The sequence below is a fragment of the Eptatretus burgeri genome, chromosome 3 (assembly GCF_056783735.1).
Source record: "Eptatretus burgeri isolate ZD-2024b chromosome 3, Ebu_testis_v1, whole genome shotgun sequence".
Taxonomy (NCBI): Eukaryota; Metazoa; Chordata; class Myxini; order Myxiniformes; family Myxinidae; genus Eptatretus; species Eptatretus burgeri.
The window spans coordinates 6,820,339-6,838,381 of NC_140963.1; the positions used below are offsets into that span (position 1 = coordinate 6,820,339).

At 44.8% G+C, this 18,043-nt stretch overlaps 1 protein-coding gene across 2 annotated transcripts in view; it reads right to left on the bottom strand.

The window, feature by feature from the left end:
* Nucleotides 1-18,043, bottom strand: part of LOC147029343 (voltage-dependent L-type calcium channel subunit beta-1-like) — a 333,734-nt gene that overhangs the window by 281,044 nt on the left and 34,647 nt on the right. For both annotated transcript variants that reach the window (XM_085872338.1, XM_085872336.1), the window contains exon 2: nt 16,349-16,438. In XM_085872338.1, coding sequence (XP_085728464.1) covers nt 16,349-16,438 — 90 coding nt within the window. The remainder of the gene's footprint in view (nt 1-16,348; nt 16,439-18,043) is intronic.

Sequence of the window (18,043 nt, forward strand, 5' to 3'; positions counted from 1 at the left end):
AACTTATAGACTGGTCTCCTATCGCAACTTTCTCCAACATCAACTCATCCTGGTTTCAACTCATCAAACTCAAGTTTCTCTGTACTTTCACCGTCTTGTTTGGTTATGTACGTCCTGAGGTTTTTTTTACTCAGCTTCGTGTTTATTTTACGATCTTTCAAATCAGATCAGTGATTCCATTTCTAGAACAAAGGTGAGTATTTTCTTTTTACATCACATGATTTTTGAATTCATGAATCATTTTCTTCAAACGAAATATCACGTGATATGTGAGGTGCGCCTTCTGCCTTTTGAGGGCATTGTCCAAACCTTTTTGTGCATCCTTATTCATCGACATTGTTTTGTGATTTATTAATGTTGGTATTTTTTACATTTTAAGGTCATTTAAAACCACCGTGTTTCTCCTTTTGACAAAGGTAAGATTATTTTTATTCTCATTATTTCCTGACTTATGAGGTTTTATGACGTTTATCTTCATGTGCGTTTTCCAGCGTTTCCTCTCTCACCTGCCATGGTACTTCAGAAAAAGACTTCTGCGACTCATTGGAACTGAGTCAATCGGTCAATTTCCCGACCCGGATCTCAACCAATGGTACTCCATCTCTTCTGGATCTGATTTTGACAAATTTCCCTGAAAATATCTGCTGCTCTTCCTTCGCTCCAATCGGTTCTTCTGATCACGTCCTTGTCAAAGTGGACATCTCTCTGGCTGTTATCAGAGAACCACCTCAGTGCTGTAGAGTCTGGCATTTCACGCAGGCCGACTGGCAGGGATATGAAGCGGCCATCAAACTTCTAAACTGGTCTCCCATCACTACTTTCTCCAACATCAACTCATCCTGGGAATTCTTTCAAAGAAACTTTCTCTCCCTCGTGCACAGATTTATCCCCTCTCGTCTTCAGTTGTCCTACCCTACCTCCCGCCCTTGGTTCACTGAAGCTTGTGGTGAGGCAGTTGTCCTGAAACAACTTGCCTTTGCCTCATGGAAAGCAAACCCAACTGAGGGCAATCTGAGTTCCTTCCATAAAGCTCAGAACAAGTGTGTATCTACCCTCAGGAGAGCCAGAAAACAACATCTTTCTCATCTCAAGTCTGAACTCTCAAACCTCTCTCCCTCCTCAAAATCCTGATGGCATCTAATCAAATCTGTTTCTGGTGTATGTTCCCCCTCCATCCCCTCCCTTACCTCAAATGGCCGCACTGCTGATACCACACGTGAAAAAGCTGAATGCCTAAACTCGGTGTTTGCAGCTAAATATTGGTCCAAAAGCCATCACTTTTTCTACCCACCTTACCCAGTCATACCCAACTTTCCCTGGACTCTGTGTCCTTTTCTCCTGACAAGGTGGAGAGCTTGCTGTCAAACCTCGACTCAGATTCTGCAACTGGTCCAGACAGCATCAGCCCACGTGTCTTCAAAACCTGCTCTTCTGCCCTTGCTCACGCTCTCTCTGTTCTCTTCACCCTCTCATTTGTTCAAGGTCATCTGCCATCTGCTTGGAAATCATCAAACATTACTGCCCTGCACAAAAAAGGTGCAAAAACAGATCCCTGCAACGATAGACCAATCAGCCTTCTTCCAATTATCAGCAAGGTTATGGAATCCATCATCGCTTCAGACATCAAATTCTTCCTCTTCTCCAATGGCTTGATTTCTGATCACCAATTTGGTTTCAGACCAGGTCACTCTACCCTGGATATGCTGCTTCTGCTCTCCCATCAATGGATGGAGGTCCTCAATGCCAGACAGGAAATCCGAGCTGTATCCCTGGACATATCACGTGCTTTTGACACAGTCTGGCACCCTGCCCTACTCACCAAACTCTCTTCCAAGGCCATCTCCACTCATGGCTCGCAGACTTCCTCTCCTGTCGCAGTCAACGTGTGGCCCTAAATGGAGTTCTTTCATCCCCTCTTCCTGTCCAGGCTGGAGTTCCTCAAGGTTGCGTTCTGGGCCCTGTTGTTTTTTCTGGTTTTCATCAACGATCTCTCTGACTCTCTGGAAAATCCTCTATATCTCTTTGCTGATGACTCCACCCTCTGCCATACCATCGGTCATCCCTCAGACCGGCAAGCAGCAGCTTCTTCACTCACTGCAGATCTGGATAAAATCACAAACTGGTCCAACACGTGGAACATGTCTTTCAATCTGGACAAATCTCACATTCTCACTATGTCTCTTCGAAAGGACCATTTAGAAAACCCCCCATCCACTTTCTCAACAATCCTCTGGAAGAAGTCCTTTCTTTCAAGTTTCTGCGTCTCACTATCTGCCATGATCTTTCCTGGGAAAACCACATTTCAAACCTCACCTCCATAGCCAGTCGCCGACTGGGAATCCTCCGTCGTGCAAAGTCCTTCCTCGGCCCACCTGAGCTCCTGACCATTTACAAAGCTTTTGTCCGCAGCCTGATGGAGTACTGCTCTCCCCTCTGGGCTGGTGCTCCTGCCTCCCACCTTTCTCGGCTTCACGCTGTAGAAACCAAGGCATTTTGGATCACTGACATCTCCCGCAATGAAGCTGAGTCTTTGCGCCTCTCACTCAATCACCGCACGTTGGTCGGTGGTCTGTCTTCTACCGTCTCCACCCCAGCCTCGCCCCCCTGCTCTATCTGCGATTTGTCCCCACCACATTTCCGCAGGGCGCTCAAGGTCCGCCAACAACCCCCTTCTGGTAAAACTACCAAAATCACGAATCACTGCTCACCTTCCCTCTTTCATTCCTCTTTTTTCCCGCCTTTGGAATAAACTTCCTCACTCTATGCATTCCCATTCTTCCCTCCAGGCCTTCAAAACAGTTGTTCACCACCACCTCTTATCATCCCCCATCCAAATCCTCGATCTTTTCTACCCCCGATAATCCACCCAAACCCACCTCCTTCAAATTCCCTGGCTTTCCTTCCTGAAAGTCCCTGTAATGTCCATTTTCTATTCACCACGTTCCCCATCCCATCCCTCTCCCTTCCACAGATCTCCTAATGTCTCTGTTCCCCACTGGTTTGTCCTTCCCACTCCCTCACCTCTTTTCTCATGCCCCCTTGATGTGCGTTGTGTGTTAGCTCTCACACGAGTCTCGACAAGGTATACAAAAAAGAAAGAAAAAAAAGGTGTCATTATGGTGTTCAGGTCTCAGGGGACCAAAGGGACTTGAAGGGATGCAAAGGTCTAAAGGGTATAAAAAGGTTGATCAAAAGGTGTCAAGTGTCGAAAGGGTCTTCAAGGTAAAATCAGTCTTCAGGGTCTTAAAGGTAAAGGGGGGCTTCATGAGTCTTTAAGGTCTTTTTGGGGGTATTCGGGGTCTTTTCGGTCCATGGGGCATTTTGATTAATTTGGGTATTCGGGGTTTTTTGTGTCATCTGGATCTTTTGGGTCATTGGGGGGGTGTTCAGTCTTTGGGTTCTTAAGAGTCTTGGGGGTATTAAAGGGTCTTCAATAGTCGAAGGTGTCTCAGCAGTCTGAAGCTTCAAAAAGTACATTCCAATAGTACGTAATTAATAGACCGTGAGTGAAGTCAGGGTGCAACCGAGATCAAACGGTCCGCAATTAATAGACAGTCACCTGGCTTCACCGTGAAAGGTACATTCCAAGAGCACGTAATTTATCGATGTACATGCAGCAGTCTGCAACCAACTTTAAAACAGTAGGTAATGAATTGGCATATTGTCACACAGCTTCATGGACGGCTTCACCACACCACGAATGGCTTCACCACACCACGAATGGCTTCACCACACCACGAATGGCTTCACCACACCACGAATGGCTTCACCACACCACGAATGGCTTCACCACACCACGAATGGCTTCACCACACCACGAATGGCTTCACCACACCACGAATGGCTTCACCACACCACGAATGGCTTCAACACACCACGAATGGCTTCACCACACCACGAATGGCTTCACCACATCACGAATGGCTTCACCACACCACGAATGGCTTCACCACACCACGAATGGCTTCAACACACCACGAATGGCTTCACCACACCACGAATGGCTTCACCACACCACGAATGGCTTCACCACACCACGAATGGCTTCAACACACCACGAATGGCTTCACCACACCACGAATGGCTTCACCACACCACGAATGGCTTCACCACACCACGAATGGCTTCACCACACCACGAATGGCTTCACCACACCACGAATGGCTTCAACACACCACGAATGGCTTCACCACACCACGAATGGCTTCAACACACCACGAATGGCTTCACCACACCACGAATGGCTTCACCACACCACGAATGGCTTCACCACACCACGAATGGCTTCACCACACCACGAATGGCTTCACCACACCACGAATGGCTTCAACACACCACGAATGGCTTCACCACACCACGAATGGCTTCACCACACCACGAATGGCTTCAACACACCACGAATGGCTTCACCACACCACGAATGGCTTCTACACACCACGAATGGCTTCTACACACCACGAATGGCTTCACCACACCACGAATGGCTTCACCACACCACGAATGGCTTCACCACACCACGAATGGCTTCACCACACCACGAATGGCTTCAACACACCACGAATGGCTTCACCACACCACGAATGGCTTCACCACACCACGAATGGCTTCACCACACCACGAATGGCTTCAACACACCACGAATGGCTTCACCACACCACGAATGGCTTCACCACACCACGAATGGCTTCAACACACCACGAATGGCTTCACCACACCACGAATGGCTTCTACACACCACGAATGGCTTCTACACACCACAAATGGCTTCTACACACCACGAATGGCTTCACCACACCACGAATGGCTTCACCACACCACGAATGGCTTCACCACATTACGAATGGCTTCACCACACCACGAATGGCTTCACCACACCACGAATGGCTTCACCACACCACGAATGGCTTCTACACACCACAAATTGCTTCACCACACCACGAATGGCTTCACCACACCACGAATGGCTTCACCACACCACGAATGGCTTCACCACACCACGAATGGCTTCACCACACCACGAATGGCTTCACCACACCACGAATGGCTTCAACACACCACGAATGGCTTCACCACACCACGAATGGCTTCACCACATTACGAATGGCTTCACCACACCACGAATGGCTTCACCACACCACGAATGGCTTCACCACACCACGAATGGCTTCACCACACCACGAATGGCTTCACCACACCACGAATAGCTTCTACACACCACGAATGGCTTCACCACACCACGAATGGCTTCACCACACCACGAATAGCTTCTACACACCACGAATGGCTTCACCACACCACGAATGGCTTCACCACACCACGAATGGCTTCACCACACCACGAATAGCTTCTACACACCACGAATGGCTTCACCACATCACGAATGGCTTCACCACACCACGAATGGCTTCACCACATCACGAATGGCTTCACCGCTTCACAGCTTCACGGAATGTGCTTTTCCTTTTTGTCTCACCTCGACTTTCGTCAGGTGAACTTATGCGATCAAGCAGTGTCTGTAGGTGAGTGAGTGAGTCAGTGGGGGGGGGGTGGGGGGGGGGTGCCGGAGGCATTATGTTTCCAGGTTTTCCCTCCGTCCGTCCGTCTGTCCATTCGTCCGTCCAGATTTTCGTTTACGTGATAACTCAAGAAGCAAATTGTGGAATTTCATCAAACTTGGTCAAAAGGTAAAGTAAGACGGGGAAATTAAGTGATTAGATTTTGGGCTAGATGTGATAAAAGTCAAGGGTCAAATATGTCAATACTCAAGTGTTTGTGCGGGAGAGTGGAGGCATACCCGTCGACTGCGCGCAGTCGAATTACTCTAGTTTAATACTGTACTTGTATGCTTCGCACAATTACATGACGACTGCTAGCGCTTTAACAGGACCAATTATTCGCACCTTCTTGCTGGGTCTGCCAGGGAAGGTTTTTGGCCAAAGTCTTTCAGCAACTGGCTACCCAGGCCAGATGTTCAGGTGACAGGAAATTGGAATTTAGCCAGGGTGCCAACGACAACTCGCCTCCTTTTTGTAAAATACACGTTGGCGCCTTTAATGTCCGTCCTGCCGCCTCGGAATTTGTACTCGTACGCTTCCCTCATCATAAAAAAACGTATCAATTAAAAAAATTATCGTTTAAAATTAGCAGGACATTCAGCATTTTGAAGGATAAGAACACAGACGATCCCCGTAGGTTGGCATCCACATAGGGGAGAAGGAAATTCCTCCTTCGGAAATGTCCCTCCGAGTGCAGCGAGAAAAGCGGTGCCGTTGTTGTGACGTCGCTGGTACCCAGAGTACCCCAGGAAGTGACGACACTTCCCTCAAGCATGGTGGCTGCGTTCGTCTCATCTAATAGTCGTGCGGTGCGTCTCGTACATTCGTATGTACATCCATGTGTGTGTGAGATGTGTGTGTGGCAGCTCCACTACGAGCCTCACGTACTGTATGAAAATGAGAATTATCTGTACTAGAAGCACCCGCCCTCTACGGGAGCCGTCAAGGGGGTCATGTTATTATATTTATGCCTGTTTTACTCCAAGGGGTCCCAGGATTACACACCCAAAAAATGGTTGCAATCGATTCAGCCGTTTTTGCGGTACCTGGGAACAGACAGACGGACAGACGGACAGACGGACAGACGGTGAATTATAGAAAGATACTTGTATCCTATAGTGTAATACATGCTTCAAGCACAACAGATGCAGCAAATTGTAAAGCTAAAAAAAACACAAAGTTGCACATTTTTTATTGTTTACAGGTATCGAGGACCGTGCAGGTGATCAGTGACCTCAGCATTCCTTGCAAAACCCTGATTGTTCTGCCAACAAACCTGTGCATTGCCCTCAATGGTAGTGAAATGACGGGACAACGAAAGCCGAGTTGAGCATTGAAGACGTATTCAAGCATTTTCGAAAGAAGAGAGTCACGGCAAAGTGACAAAAGGAAGTTGATCAGTGGCAGTGAAAAGAAAACTTCCAAATCAAGATTAGAACGACAGTTTAAACACCCTCCTCCAGCCAAAGTCATATCTTTCCGTCCTTATTCCTTCCTCCTCATAATCCTGGTGGCAACCGGTCAAGACAATCTCAGGAATGTGCTCTTCCTCAATCTCCTCATTTCTTCAGGTTGAAGTTCAGCGCACTGAAGTTCGTGCAACAAAGGCCGCAACGGTGCGACATTGAACCGGATGTTCCTTGCCATTGATCGCTTTCCTGACGATGGAGGATGATGATGGAGATGACGATGGAGGATGATGATTTCCTGATGATGGAGGATGACAGACGGCTTTCCTCTTATGTTGAAAGTGACTAATATTTCCCCCAATACATCAGAATGCCACCAAAACAAATCTTCTGCACTACAGACTGGTCAAGATTCTTCCCATCGTCACAACTACGGGGTTCATCCCACCACGGAACACTGAACCCTTTATTTATTAATCATCTCATGCAACAATGAGAGGATTTCATTGAAAATAGGCATGGATCAAGAGCACAGTTGGGTTTTTAATAAATTTACTACAAAGTGACTTAAAAGCTTGAGTGTCCATGGTTTTCTTGGATAACTCTTCCCCTGGATCATCGAAAGTCGACGTATTTTGTTATTTTATAACCGTACGGTGTATAACTTGAGAAGCGTCTGTATATTTGTGTGTTGGATTCCTTTGCATTCCAAAACCGCTGGACAGAATGAGATGAAATCTGTTAGTTGTCCTAATGATGTAAAGACTCGCACTCTTCTTCCCTTATCCTTCAACAAAGAAAGCTTGAAAACCCTCAAATTCACTGTCTTGGTGAACCTTTGGCAGGGAGACAGTCGTGAAAACTTCTTGGCCTCTTAATCTGCCAAGACAGTTATTTTCAAGACTCATCTTCAAGGCGAGACATCATCTTGGTCTTTCTTGAACATCTTTCTTACAGAGCCAAGTCTTATGTTTACGAGCCTCAACTCTTAACACTGCACGACGCATTCATTCACAGAGCCATGGCTCTTTGGGTCATTGGTTTATCCGAGCAGGAGGCTGAGGTTGTTGCCCTGATAGTCCTCAACCATCACCTCATGGCTAGTCCCTCACTGAAGTGATAGGCCTATCGACTTGGCTTCATCACGGGAGATTCCAATGATCTTGAAAGCTTTGGTTTCTGCGGAGTGAAGCGAAGCAAGATGTGAGACAGGCGAGCCAGCCCAGAGGGGAGAGCGGTACTCCATCAAGCTACGCATGAAGGACTTGTAGGTGGATAGGAGTTCATGTGCGCCAAGGGAGGACTTTGTACAATGGAGGATGTCCAGTCGGTAGCTGGTTTTGTTTTGGAGGCCAAGTTTGAAATGTAGTTTGTCCAAACTTTGGACCTTGTAGTAAATATAAGAGCTGGATAAAAAGTTGAGGGATGCAATGCAGGACAGAGTGCAATATTTCAAGAAATGAAAAAGAAACACACATAGCGAAGCTGTTACAACCACACAATGTGATGCACCCTGGTTAAAACAACCACAGGGTGACAAATGACAGAGCCCATACAGTGAGTAAGACTTACCTTGTTTGTCACAGCAGTTTTACCAAGACAAGGCAATGTGAAATCGTGAAAAGTCCTGTGTTTAGTAGCATCTGCGGAAAGGCCGCGCGTGCTTGCTCCGACACATATCGGCATTAGAAAACTCCCAAAAGAGCCCTTTGATCGGTGTAAGACATGAATCATTCACTGAGACGTTGCTGCATCAAGTATGGGGAGGCTGCACAAGCTGCTTCGTCGACCTTTAATAATTAATCCACATTACATGAGTTATGAGGATATGCAGAAAGCCTTAAAATTTGATTCAAAGCATGGCATCAAGAGGTTGAAATGTTAAACGAGGCGTCGCCATATGACTAGTCTTACAAACACCTCTCCCCACAACCCCACCCTTTCTCTGCAAAAGAGAACACCATTTATTCTGCCATTAAAAAAGCAAGTATCGGTACCTGTAGTTTTTATGCCTCCGGTGACGAAGACACCAGTGGCATTGTCCGTACGTCCGTATGTACGTCCATGCAAATTTTTTCTGTTTTTTCTGCAGCCGCTTATCCGATTGACAAATAATTTTTAAACCAGAGATGCGATTATGCATAAATAATTTTTTTTTTAAATGAGAATCATGACGTCATAGGTCCCCTGAGATGGCAGCCATGTTGGAAAAAAAAAAAGGGAAAAACTTTATACCTCTATCTCTTAAACAGCACCATGGAAAAAATTGAAACTTGGCATCTGGCCACTACTCTGCATGGGGAATAAGAGTGATTTGACGATGACATCATTGGTGAAGCGGTATCCCGGTCAAAATTCGACACAGAGCGCTGCATTATATTCGTATGAAAATTTGTGAGGTTCATCTCGGGATCGATTGGAGACAGAAAATTTTTTTATGACGTCATCAGTCAATAAATCTTTTTCCCCAGAACCGCTTTAAAGACTGAAGTGAAGCTGCACATAAGCGTTCGACGAGCCATGTTGAATAAAGTTTGATAACTATGATGTCAAAGGTCACATAGTCTCGCAGCCATCTTGGATTCACCCGAAAACCTTCAAAAATCTTCTCCAGAACGGCTGGACAGATTGAGGGGAAACTTCACACACCTTTTCACCGTGCCTTGATGATACTCGGGTAATCTATACTCATTCGTGTCGGTGTGTGTGTGTGTCTCCATAACTACAAAACCATTAAACCAAGCAGCCTGAAACTTTGCATGCATACTAAGGGATCTCCACGGAAGTGCAAGACTTAAAATTGGGTGTTCGGCTTAATTAAAACACCCCTTTTGAAGATAATTAACAGCCAGATTTTATTATATCCTTTATCAGGCACATCCTCGGCTACTTCGCTCTTTGCGGTCTTCAGGCGTCTCCTGGGTAACCTCGCAGGGGTCTGAAGCCGCCATGTTTTATGGCCTGTTCAACCAGGCCTTGAAATAGGTGACGATTTCTTAACGATAAGGTTTTTTTTTTTCTTTTTCCCCCCCCACTTTCCTCACTCATATTATCAAATGCCTGTTCATCATAGCTACAAATCGCTGTACACATCCCTTTTGTAAGTGCTAACATTTCAAATTAGGAACTTGCAGTGATTTCATGCATTGCATGACACGATTTACAATGATCTACACTCACGGACTAATTAAAGTGGATCATCGAAATATGATTGCGGTTTTGAGGATCGGATATCGAACGGACTAAATCAGTGTCAAAACCTGCAGTGAAATCTGATAATTTAAAGAAATAACGAGTCTTACAACTAAATCTCTAGACTTATTTACTTTAAAGCAAGCAACGCTATGTTCCCTCCTCCACATACACACACAAGAAAATGTGAAATTTCCGAAACATTGAACTTATCATTTTCTACTGTTTGGAGAATTATATTGAGTGAACAAAAATTTAGTAATGTGCGAAAATTAACCAGCTTCAATGAGCTATATGATTTAATGCATTCATTGCTCGACCTCACACCGTGTCCCCCCAGAGGGGACTGCTTATACATATCGTCTGCCAGATCTGTGTATATTTTCAGAGGTTTCGCAAGATGCTCTACATGGAATCAAAGCAAATCTGGTGAAAAACGGACATATTAAAACAAAGTTGTAACGTTTGCGTGGACCGCGAACCGCGAACCGATGTACCACGTGACGCGTGCACAGACGAGCAGGCAACGTGGCGGAATATCTGCGATGTATACTTTACGGGCGCTTAAACTTTGCAATTCTGCGGATGCGGTGAAGACTGGCTTTGAAGTTAAAGGGATCCTATATGGTATGCAGCCACAGCCTGGCCAGCCAGTCCTCATCAACCATTGACTTGGAGTGCTTGTTTCAGTGCTTAAGCCACTTGCCGAGTGCTTCACAGTAAATAGTGGAACCACACGACGATCATTCGGAGCGAATGGTTCACTCACTGCGGACTTTTGCAGCACCCCTTCATCTCGAGCGAACGGTTCGCTCTCCGTCATCCCAAGCGAGCGGTTCGCGCTCTGTCATCCCGAGCGAGCGGTTCATGCTCCGTCATCCCGAGCGAGCGGTTCACTCTCCATCATCCCAAGCGAGCAGTTCGCTCTCCATCAAGAGTACATCCCAGAGTAAAAATTATTCCTGATCTCCATATCTAAAATAATGTGTGTGTGTGTGTGTGTGTGTGTGTGTCCTCCATAACTCCAAAACCATGAAACCAAGTGGTCCAAAACTTTGCAAGTATACTGAGGGAACTCCAAGGGAGTGCACGATACCAAGATGGCGCGACGGTACTGCTTCAAGCACGACCAACAACCTGACACTGACTTCTCCTCTTCCTGCTAGAGATGTCATCACAAAGAGTAAAGTCAATAAAAGAAGACTCTCATGCCTGCTCTGCACGTGACCTTGGAACGAACGTGTTGATGATTGGTGAGGACGAGGGCCTTCTCGGCCATGAAAAGGCTGATGTCCTCATGGTGAGCTACGTTCTGAAGGCTGCCTGTTAAGGAAAGAATATCATTCAAATCCTCAGTGATGACATAGATGTGTTTGTCAATCTCATGTACTTTGTATAGAAGTACATCATTGCAGGACAAGTTCTAATGGAGAGGTGCGGTGGAAGCATGCCCAACATCTCCCAAATAGCTAAGAAGCAAGGAGAGAAGTCAGGGTAGCTTCTTGGCATGCATGCACTGACCGTTTGTGACACCGTTCCCTATCCGTATAACAAAGGGAAAGTAACTGCATTTAAGAAACTCATGGCTGCAGACTTTCCCAAGCTGTATGATGTTCTGGGCAAGGAGACTGCGACAGAGGCAGAGTTGCAGAGACGGGAATAGAGTTATTCTGTGCACTCTCTGGTCTGTCCAACAGCACGAGAATGAATGCGGCGAGGTACACAATTTACTCGATGAATTAGGGCAAGTCTCCTCAACTTCAAGCACTGCCACTAACGGATGAAAACCTCCATTATCATATGCTGAGGGCTCATCTGTTGGTGATGTTCTGGAAGGCAGCAGACAAGCAAAGTGCCCCTCCCTTTCAGATCACCAGCTTTGGCTGAGAAATCGTGAATGATGTGCCTGATTGAGTCACCACCACAGGACCTCCAGCACCTCCTGAGTTGATGGATGTTGTTAGTTGCCAGTGCAGAGCTGAGAGGAAGGCATGCACGTGGCCCAACTGCAGCTGCCTCAAAGCTAATCTACCCTGCTCTGCTTCTGATGAGTGTCACAACCCTCTAACCAAGTCCAAGAGAAGAGAACAAGAGCATTCGCATCGGGTGGAAGAGGAGAGGAGGAGGAAGAGGAGGAATTAAGCCTGATTGATAACATGATGCGCATCTAATGTTGTGGTCAGTCCATCGCTGGTTTCTCATGCAACTTTTCTGTTGCTGGCTTCGCACACTCACTTGTAATTTGATGCCGTGCACTCTTTGTAGGAAATGAACATGTCAATTCATTGCAATGGCACTCTCTTTACCATTCTAATCAAGAATAAAATCTATGGCAGTGGAACCCACGTTCGATTTCTCTAACAACTGGACACCAGGATCATCCTTCTCGAATGTTCCAGGCATAAGTTATTTCCATTTTCTGTCTTCGCCTGATCGCATGGCAGCCATATTGGATTTATGTTGCTAGGAAACGTCAAAACTTTGTTTCAACATGAGAAATGAAGCTGCACAATCAAAAGCTCTCCGAGACGCATGTTCCATTCAAAAGTGATGTCCATTTTCGTATTTCACCCATTATTGGGTGACAGCTATCTTGGATTTATGAAAATTCTGAGAGTCGCCCAAAGATGCCAAACTGGAATATGATTGATTCTGCATTTAGAACCCCCACGGTTCATGAATCTATCATAAAACCTCACAGTACCAACAATTTCCGTGTCCACATCGTGATTGTGAATGGCGGCTACTGGACTATAGGGGGTTTACGCAGTCATTTTCTCACAATTTATAACTTATGAGCCACCACTTGTCGCCACCTCCGATGGTCGATCCATACATACAATGCTTTATAAAAAGCCCAAATGGTTTTCGGATTTCAACCCAGATACCGAAATAATTGGTGAGATTGTGAGCTCTGATCATCAAATGTGGTATCAGATGTGCAAAAATGTGAAATTATGACATCACAACGATCGCTAAGATTGGCGAGGGAGTCGCGTGACCTCTCAAATGTGGTAAACGCCAATAATTATTCAACAACCGAAGAGTACAAACACAACCTAAGACATCGATTTAAAGGTAATCTTAGTGCTCGTATAACGACATAACTCTCATGGGTGAAAGAAGAGTTTGAACTTGGATAATGTTTTCCAGATATTGAAAGTAATTTGCTGTAGAATAATGAGAGGCATCCACAGTTCTATCCATGCTCCTGGTGTTGGCTTAGTGGTTCAGGTGGTGGGCTTGGCATCCAAGGATCCTGAGTACAAATCCCGCTCGGATGTTGAATTAATACCAGGTGGGGTTGACTCTGCCTGTCATCCTTCCGAGGTCGGCGAAATGAGTGCCAGCGTACTGGTATCCTGTGTCGGAGCGGCGACCCGTCCAGAATTGTGCCCAATAGCCAAGGAGACTACTTCGGCAGCACCAACGCTCTGCACATAGTATGGTCCCAATGGATGGATGGATCCATGGTGCAAATAACTTTCATTACCTTTTGACAATTCACTCTCCTTCCCAATGCAATAAAAGGGATATTTTTCCCATATTACAAAATTTATTCCAACTTATGAGAATCCAAATCTGATGCTTTGATGCAACTTCGGCGCATGTTATGAAATTGTACGTTAGAACGATTTTACAAGGCAAATTAAAGAAAATTTGAGCAATACTTCCACCCATTATTACATTTGGAGCAGTTATGCAATGGCTCCAAGGTTAAATAAGGAGCACTTATTGGGAATCTCTCTGAGCAGAGGACTGATGAGTCCATTCGAAGGTTTATTTTGAGCATTTGAAGCATCTTAGTCATTCAAGTTTCAAGATCAGTCTGCGACTCATCGTATGGATCGAAGTGAAGACGATTCCTCATTGTGTGTGTGTGTGTGTGTGTGTGTGTGTCATGATTAAATGAAGCCTCTGCCAGAAAGTGTTAAAGTGAAACATTATATCTGTAGGAAAACGTATTTACCAACATCAAACTAATTATAACGAGTGTATGGTGACGGTAAAAATGCAAGCAAGTAAATAAAGACCACACGAGAGGCCATCTGTACACGATGCATTGTGAAGGAAGGAGGTGATGGACAGCATGAGCGAATGGGAATGAATGGCACGCACTAAAAGGAAGGATATCAATAATTCAGCCATTTTTGCATCCAAAATATTTAGATCATCCCTCAGGAGCAAATGGCATTAAAATATTTCTAATACAGAAAGTAGGTATACTGTCCCAAAAAATTAATAAATAAACATGACAAAGGGACCAAGCAAAGGGAATTATATGAGTAACTGGACTCCGTCCATCAATTTCATCACAAATCATAAGATCCTTTGTAGTTGGTAAGAATCATGAGAGTGCATCGTTATTTAATGGAGGGAAAGTGTACACGTATGTATGTATGTATGTATGTATGTATCGGTATGTCGTACGTTTCATCCACTCCTCGAAGGACATTTGACCTCGGAAGTTGAAACTTTCAGGGATCACTGAGAGCACCCTGAAGCTGTGTCTGTGAGAACTTAAATTTTGATTCCATCAAGTTTTGAAAAAAACGTTTTTTGTTGTTGTTGTTGTTGTTGTTGTTGTTGTTGTTGTTGTTGTTTTTTAGATCCTCGTGGAGGATCTCCATGTCTTACTCACGTTGTTGTTCTTGTGGACTTTATTGTTGCACAGCCTATAGTTTTTATCAAAACTTCCTGAAACTTGGCATATATATGTAGAAATACCCTGCACAGAGAGTAACAATCTCCGATTTTGAAAATTCCTCCAAGAAAAAAAAAAAGTTATGACGTCAAAATATCTTCGCTAATGGAAATCGCCTAAAAAAAATTATCTCCGAAACTAGGCAAACTTTTTGAATTCTGTTTGCGGGAATCGAACAGGGCATTAGCAGAGATGAATTACCGCGCATATGATACAACACTGACGTCATATCAATTTTTATGACGTCATTCCTATTTTTTGACATTTTTTGTTTCACAACCCAGAGTTTTCATCGGATCTTCGTGAAACTTGCCATGTATATGCAGAAAGTCCACGCGCAGGCAGTAACCATCTCCGATTTTGGAAATTCTTCCTAGAAAAAAGTTGACGTCATAATAGCACCGCTAATGGAAATCGGAGATACCATTATCTCCGAAACGAGGCAAGCTGTTTGAATTTTGTTTGCGGGAATCAAGCCGGGCATTAGCACAGATAACTTATCGCAAACCTGATACATCACAATGACGTCATAGTCGTTTTTATGACATCATCATTAAGAGGACGAGGATCCAAGCTCATTTGAGCTTGTTTTCTCTCATCTTGGCATTTTCTTCCTTTTCGTAAGGAAGGGGGGGGGTGGAGACGGTGCAATTGGAATGATCTGAGATATAAAACCACAATGTATTATCATCTTTAAACATAACCAGTTAGCATGCTTTCGCATCAAATACATAACCCAGGTTAATATTCTTTTCAAGAGCGATCGAGGCAGCGAGCCGTTGCTTACACACCGCCTAAATCAAGGGATCTGTCAGAAGAACATATTGCACACAATTGGAACAAGATCGCCCGAAGGGCAGGTACTGTCCAAGTTCATAAAATACATGGAGGATACGAACACAACACAACTGACATGTAAACGTCGTCGGAGGAATTAAAGCCGGTGCAAACAGCATCGGTGTTCAGATCAGAATACCAAAGTGCTTTGTTTTCATGGTACTGCATTTCTCATTGTAATGAATTTATTAGACAAACAATAAAATTAGACAAGACAAACAATGAAGGAAAATATACGCCCTCACTCTATTCATTCCCATTCTTCCCTCCAGGCTTTCAAAACAGCTGTTCACCACCACCTCTTATCATCCCCCATCCAAATCCTCGATCTTTTCTACCCCCGTAAATCTACCCTAACAGCTTGCCGCATCTTTCATTCGGTCACCAAGCTGGTTAGCTGGTGTGCCTTTTGGCCCGAATGTGATGATGATGTTTGTGATGATGTGGTGAGTTGAAAAAAAAAAAGTGCAGGCAGGTGGTAAAGCATGATGAAATGTGGAACGGATCGATTGGGTGCAGCCGAGCATGGTGAAGATTGACAGGATTTAGAATGAGGTTGGGAGGTTGAAAGAAGCGCCGCAACATGTGCTCCGATGAAGCATACGTACGACGATTACCTGACCTTTCCCATTGTTCAAGCTGCGGCTTACCTGCCTCACAAAGCTGTTTGTCGTTGTGTCAGATGATGTACTACCATCTGAGTGCTTGAAGCGGCTCCTTGCTGTACCCTTAAGTGGTGCCTGTGGAGAGAAAGAAGAGCACTCAGTTCTATAGCCCTTCATATATATATATATATATATATATATATATATATATATATATATATATATATATAATTTAAAATATTTTTTAGAAAGTTGAATCAGCAACATGTCACACAAGCAAGTCTATTTCGACGTGTCGAAGTACTACTTTATTGTGGTTTTTATTTCCAGACCACAGATTTTTTTTTTATCCATCCTTTCCATTGGAGGTTGCTTTGGAAGCTTGTTCTGTACTTGAGATCTCTTCCACTATGGCCTCCCGCTTGGTTACAGGAGATGTGAAGTTTGCTCAACAATGACGTACGAATGACATTCGACTGGAATGATATCAAACTGCATTGTAACACCGGCTCATGCTTGGTCTCCATCACATTTTAGAGAACAAACTCATTGGATTGAGGCCTGGACATTAACATGTTAGCACAGTTTATGAAATAGGCCTAAAACCTTTCTTTCTTTCTTTTTTTGTATACCTTGTCGAGGCTCGTATGGGAGCTAACACGTAACACAGCAAGGGGGGGGGGCATGAGACAAGAGAGGGAGGGAGTGGGAAGGACAAAACAGTGGGGAACAGAGACATGAGGAGATCTGTGGAAGGGAGAGGGATTGGTCGGGGAACACGGAGTTTTACAAGATGGACATTACAGGGACTTTCAGGAAGGAAAGTAAAGATGTTTACTTTGACAAGCGCGTGGTCGGAAGAACCGATTGGAGCGAAGGAAGAACAGCAGATATTTTCAGGGAAATTTTTTCAAAATCAGATCCAGTAGAGATAGAGTACCATTGGTTGAGATCCGGGTCGGGAAATTGACCGATTGAGTCAGTCCCAATGAGTCACAGAAAGATTTTGCTTCTTGATAGCATTTCCCATTTTACAAGGATATCAACGTAAGGGATCTTCATCAAATGGTCTTCATGACTATTCCTGGAGTTTTGGTGTTTATAAACTCAATGGAATTATCGTACTTGATGCTTAGCATTTATAGGCTGGAGCATGGTTATACCTCGTGGGTTGGCATCACAAGATGGGATTGCCAACACCCAGGATGCCCTCGTGGTAAGTTACATCACTTCTGTAAAAGCCACCGTGATCACCGGCAGTGTTTGTCTGAAGTCAAGCCCTGTATTGTCTGGTTTCTCTGTCTGGAGACGTATGCATGATTTATGTGACCGCTCTCCCATGAACATTCCCCGATTCTGATGTCCCTTACTCTGCTGCCGAAGCAATTTCTTGGCAAGGGATGTACTGGGCTGTTTGCCAATGCCTTCCCAACAGTAGTGAGGGTGGGAATTAGGAATTTGTCCATGGTGCCGGCGATAGCTCACCTACTCCTCTCAAAGGACACGGTAGGATCTTTAATGTCTACTCGTGCCAACCAATACCGGCAGAGAGGACGCCCGGTTTAACATCCACACAAATTGATGAATCACCGAATGACGGTTTTGTGCAACGCACTTTCTGCCAGAAAAATCAAGCACGTGATTGTTGTTAATGTATTTATGCGACATCATGGGACAAAGATGATGTGCAAACAGGTGACAGAGACAAATGCTGATTAATAACCTCGTACGTGTCAATTG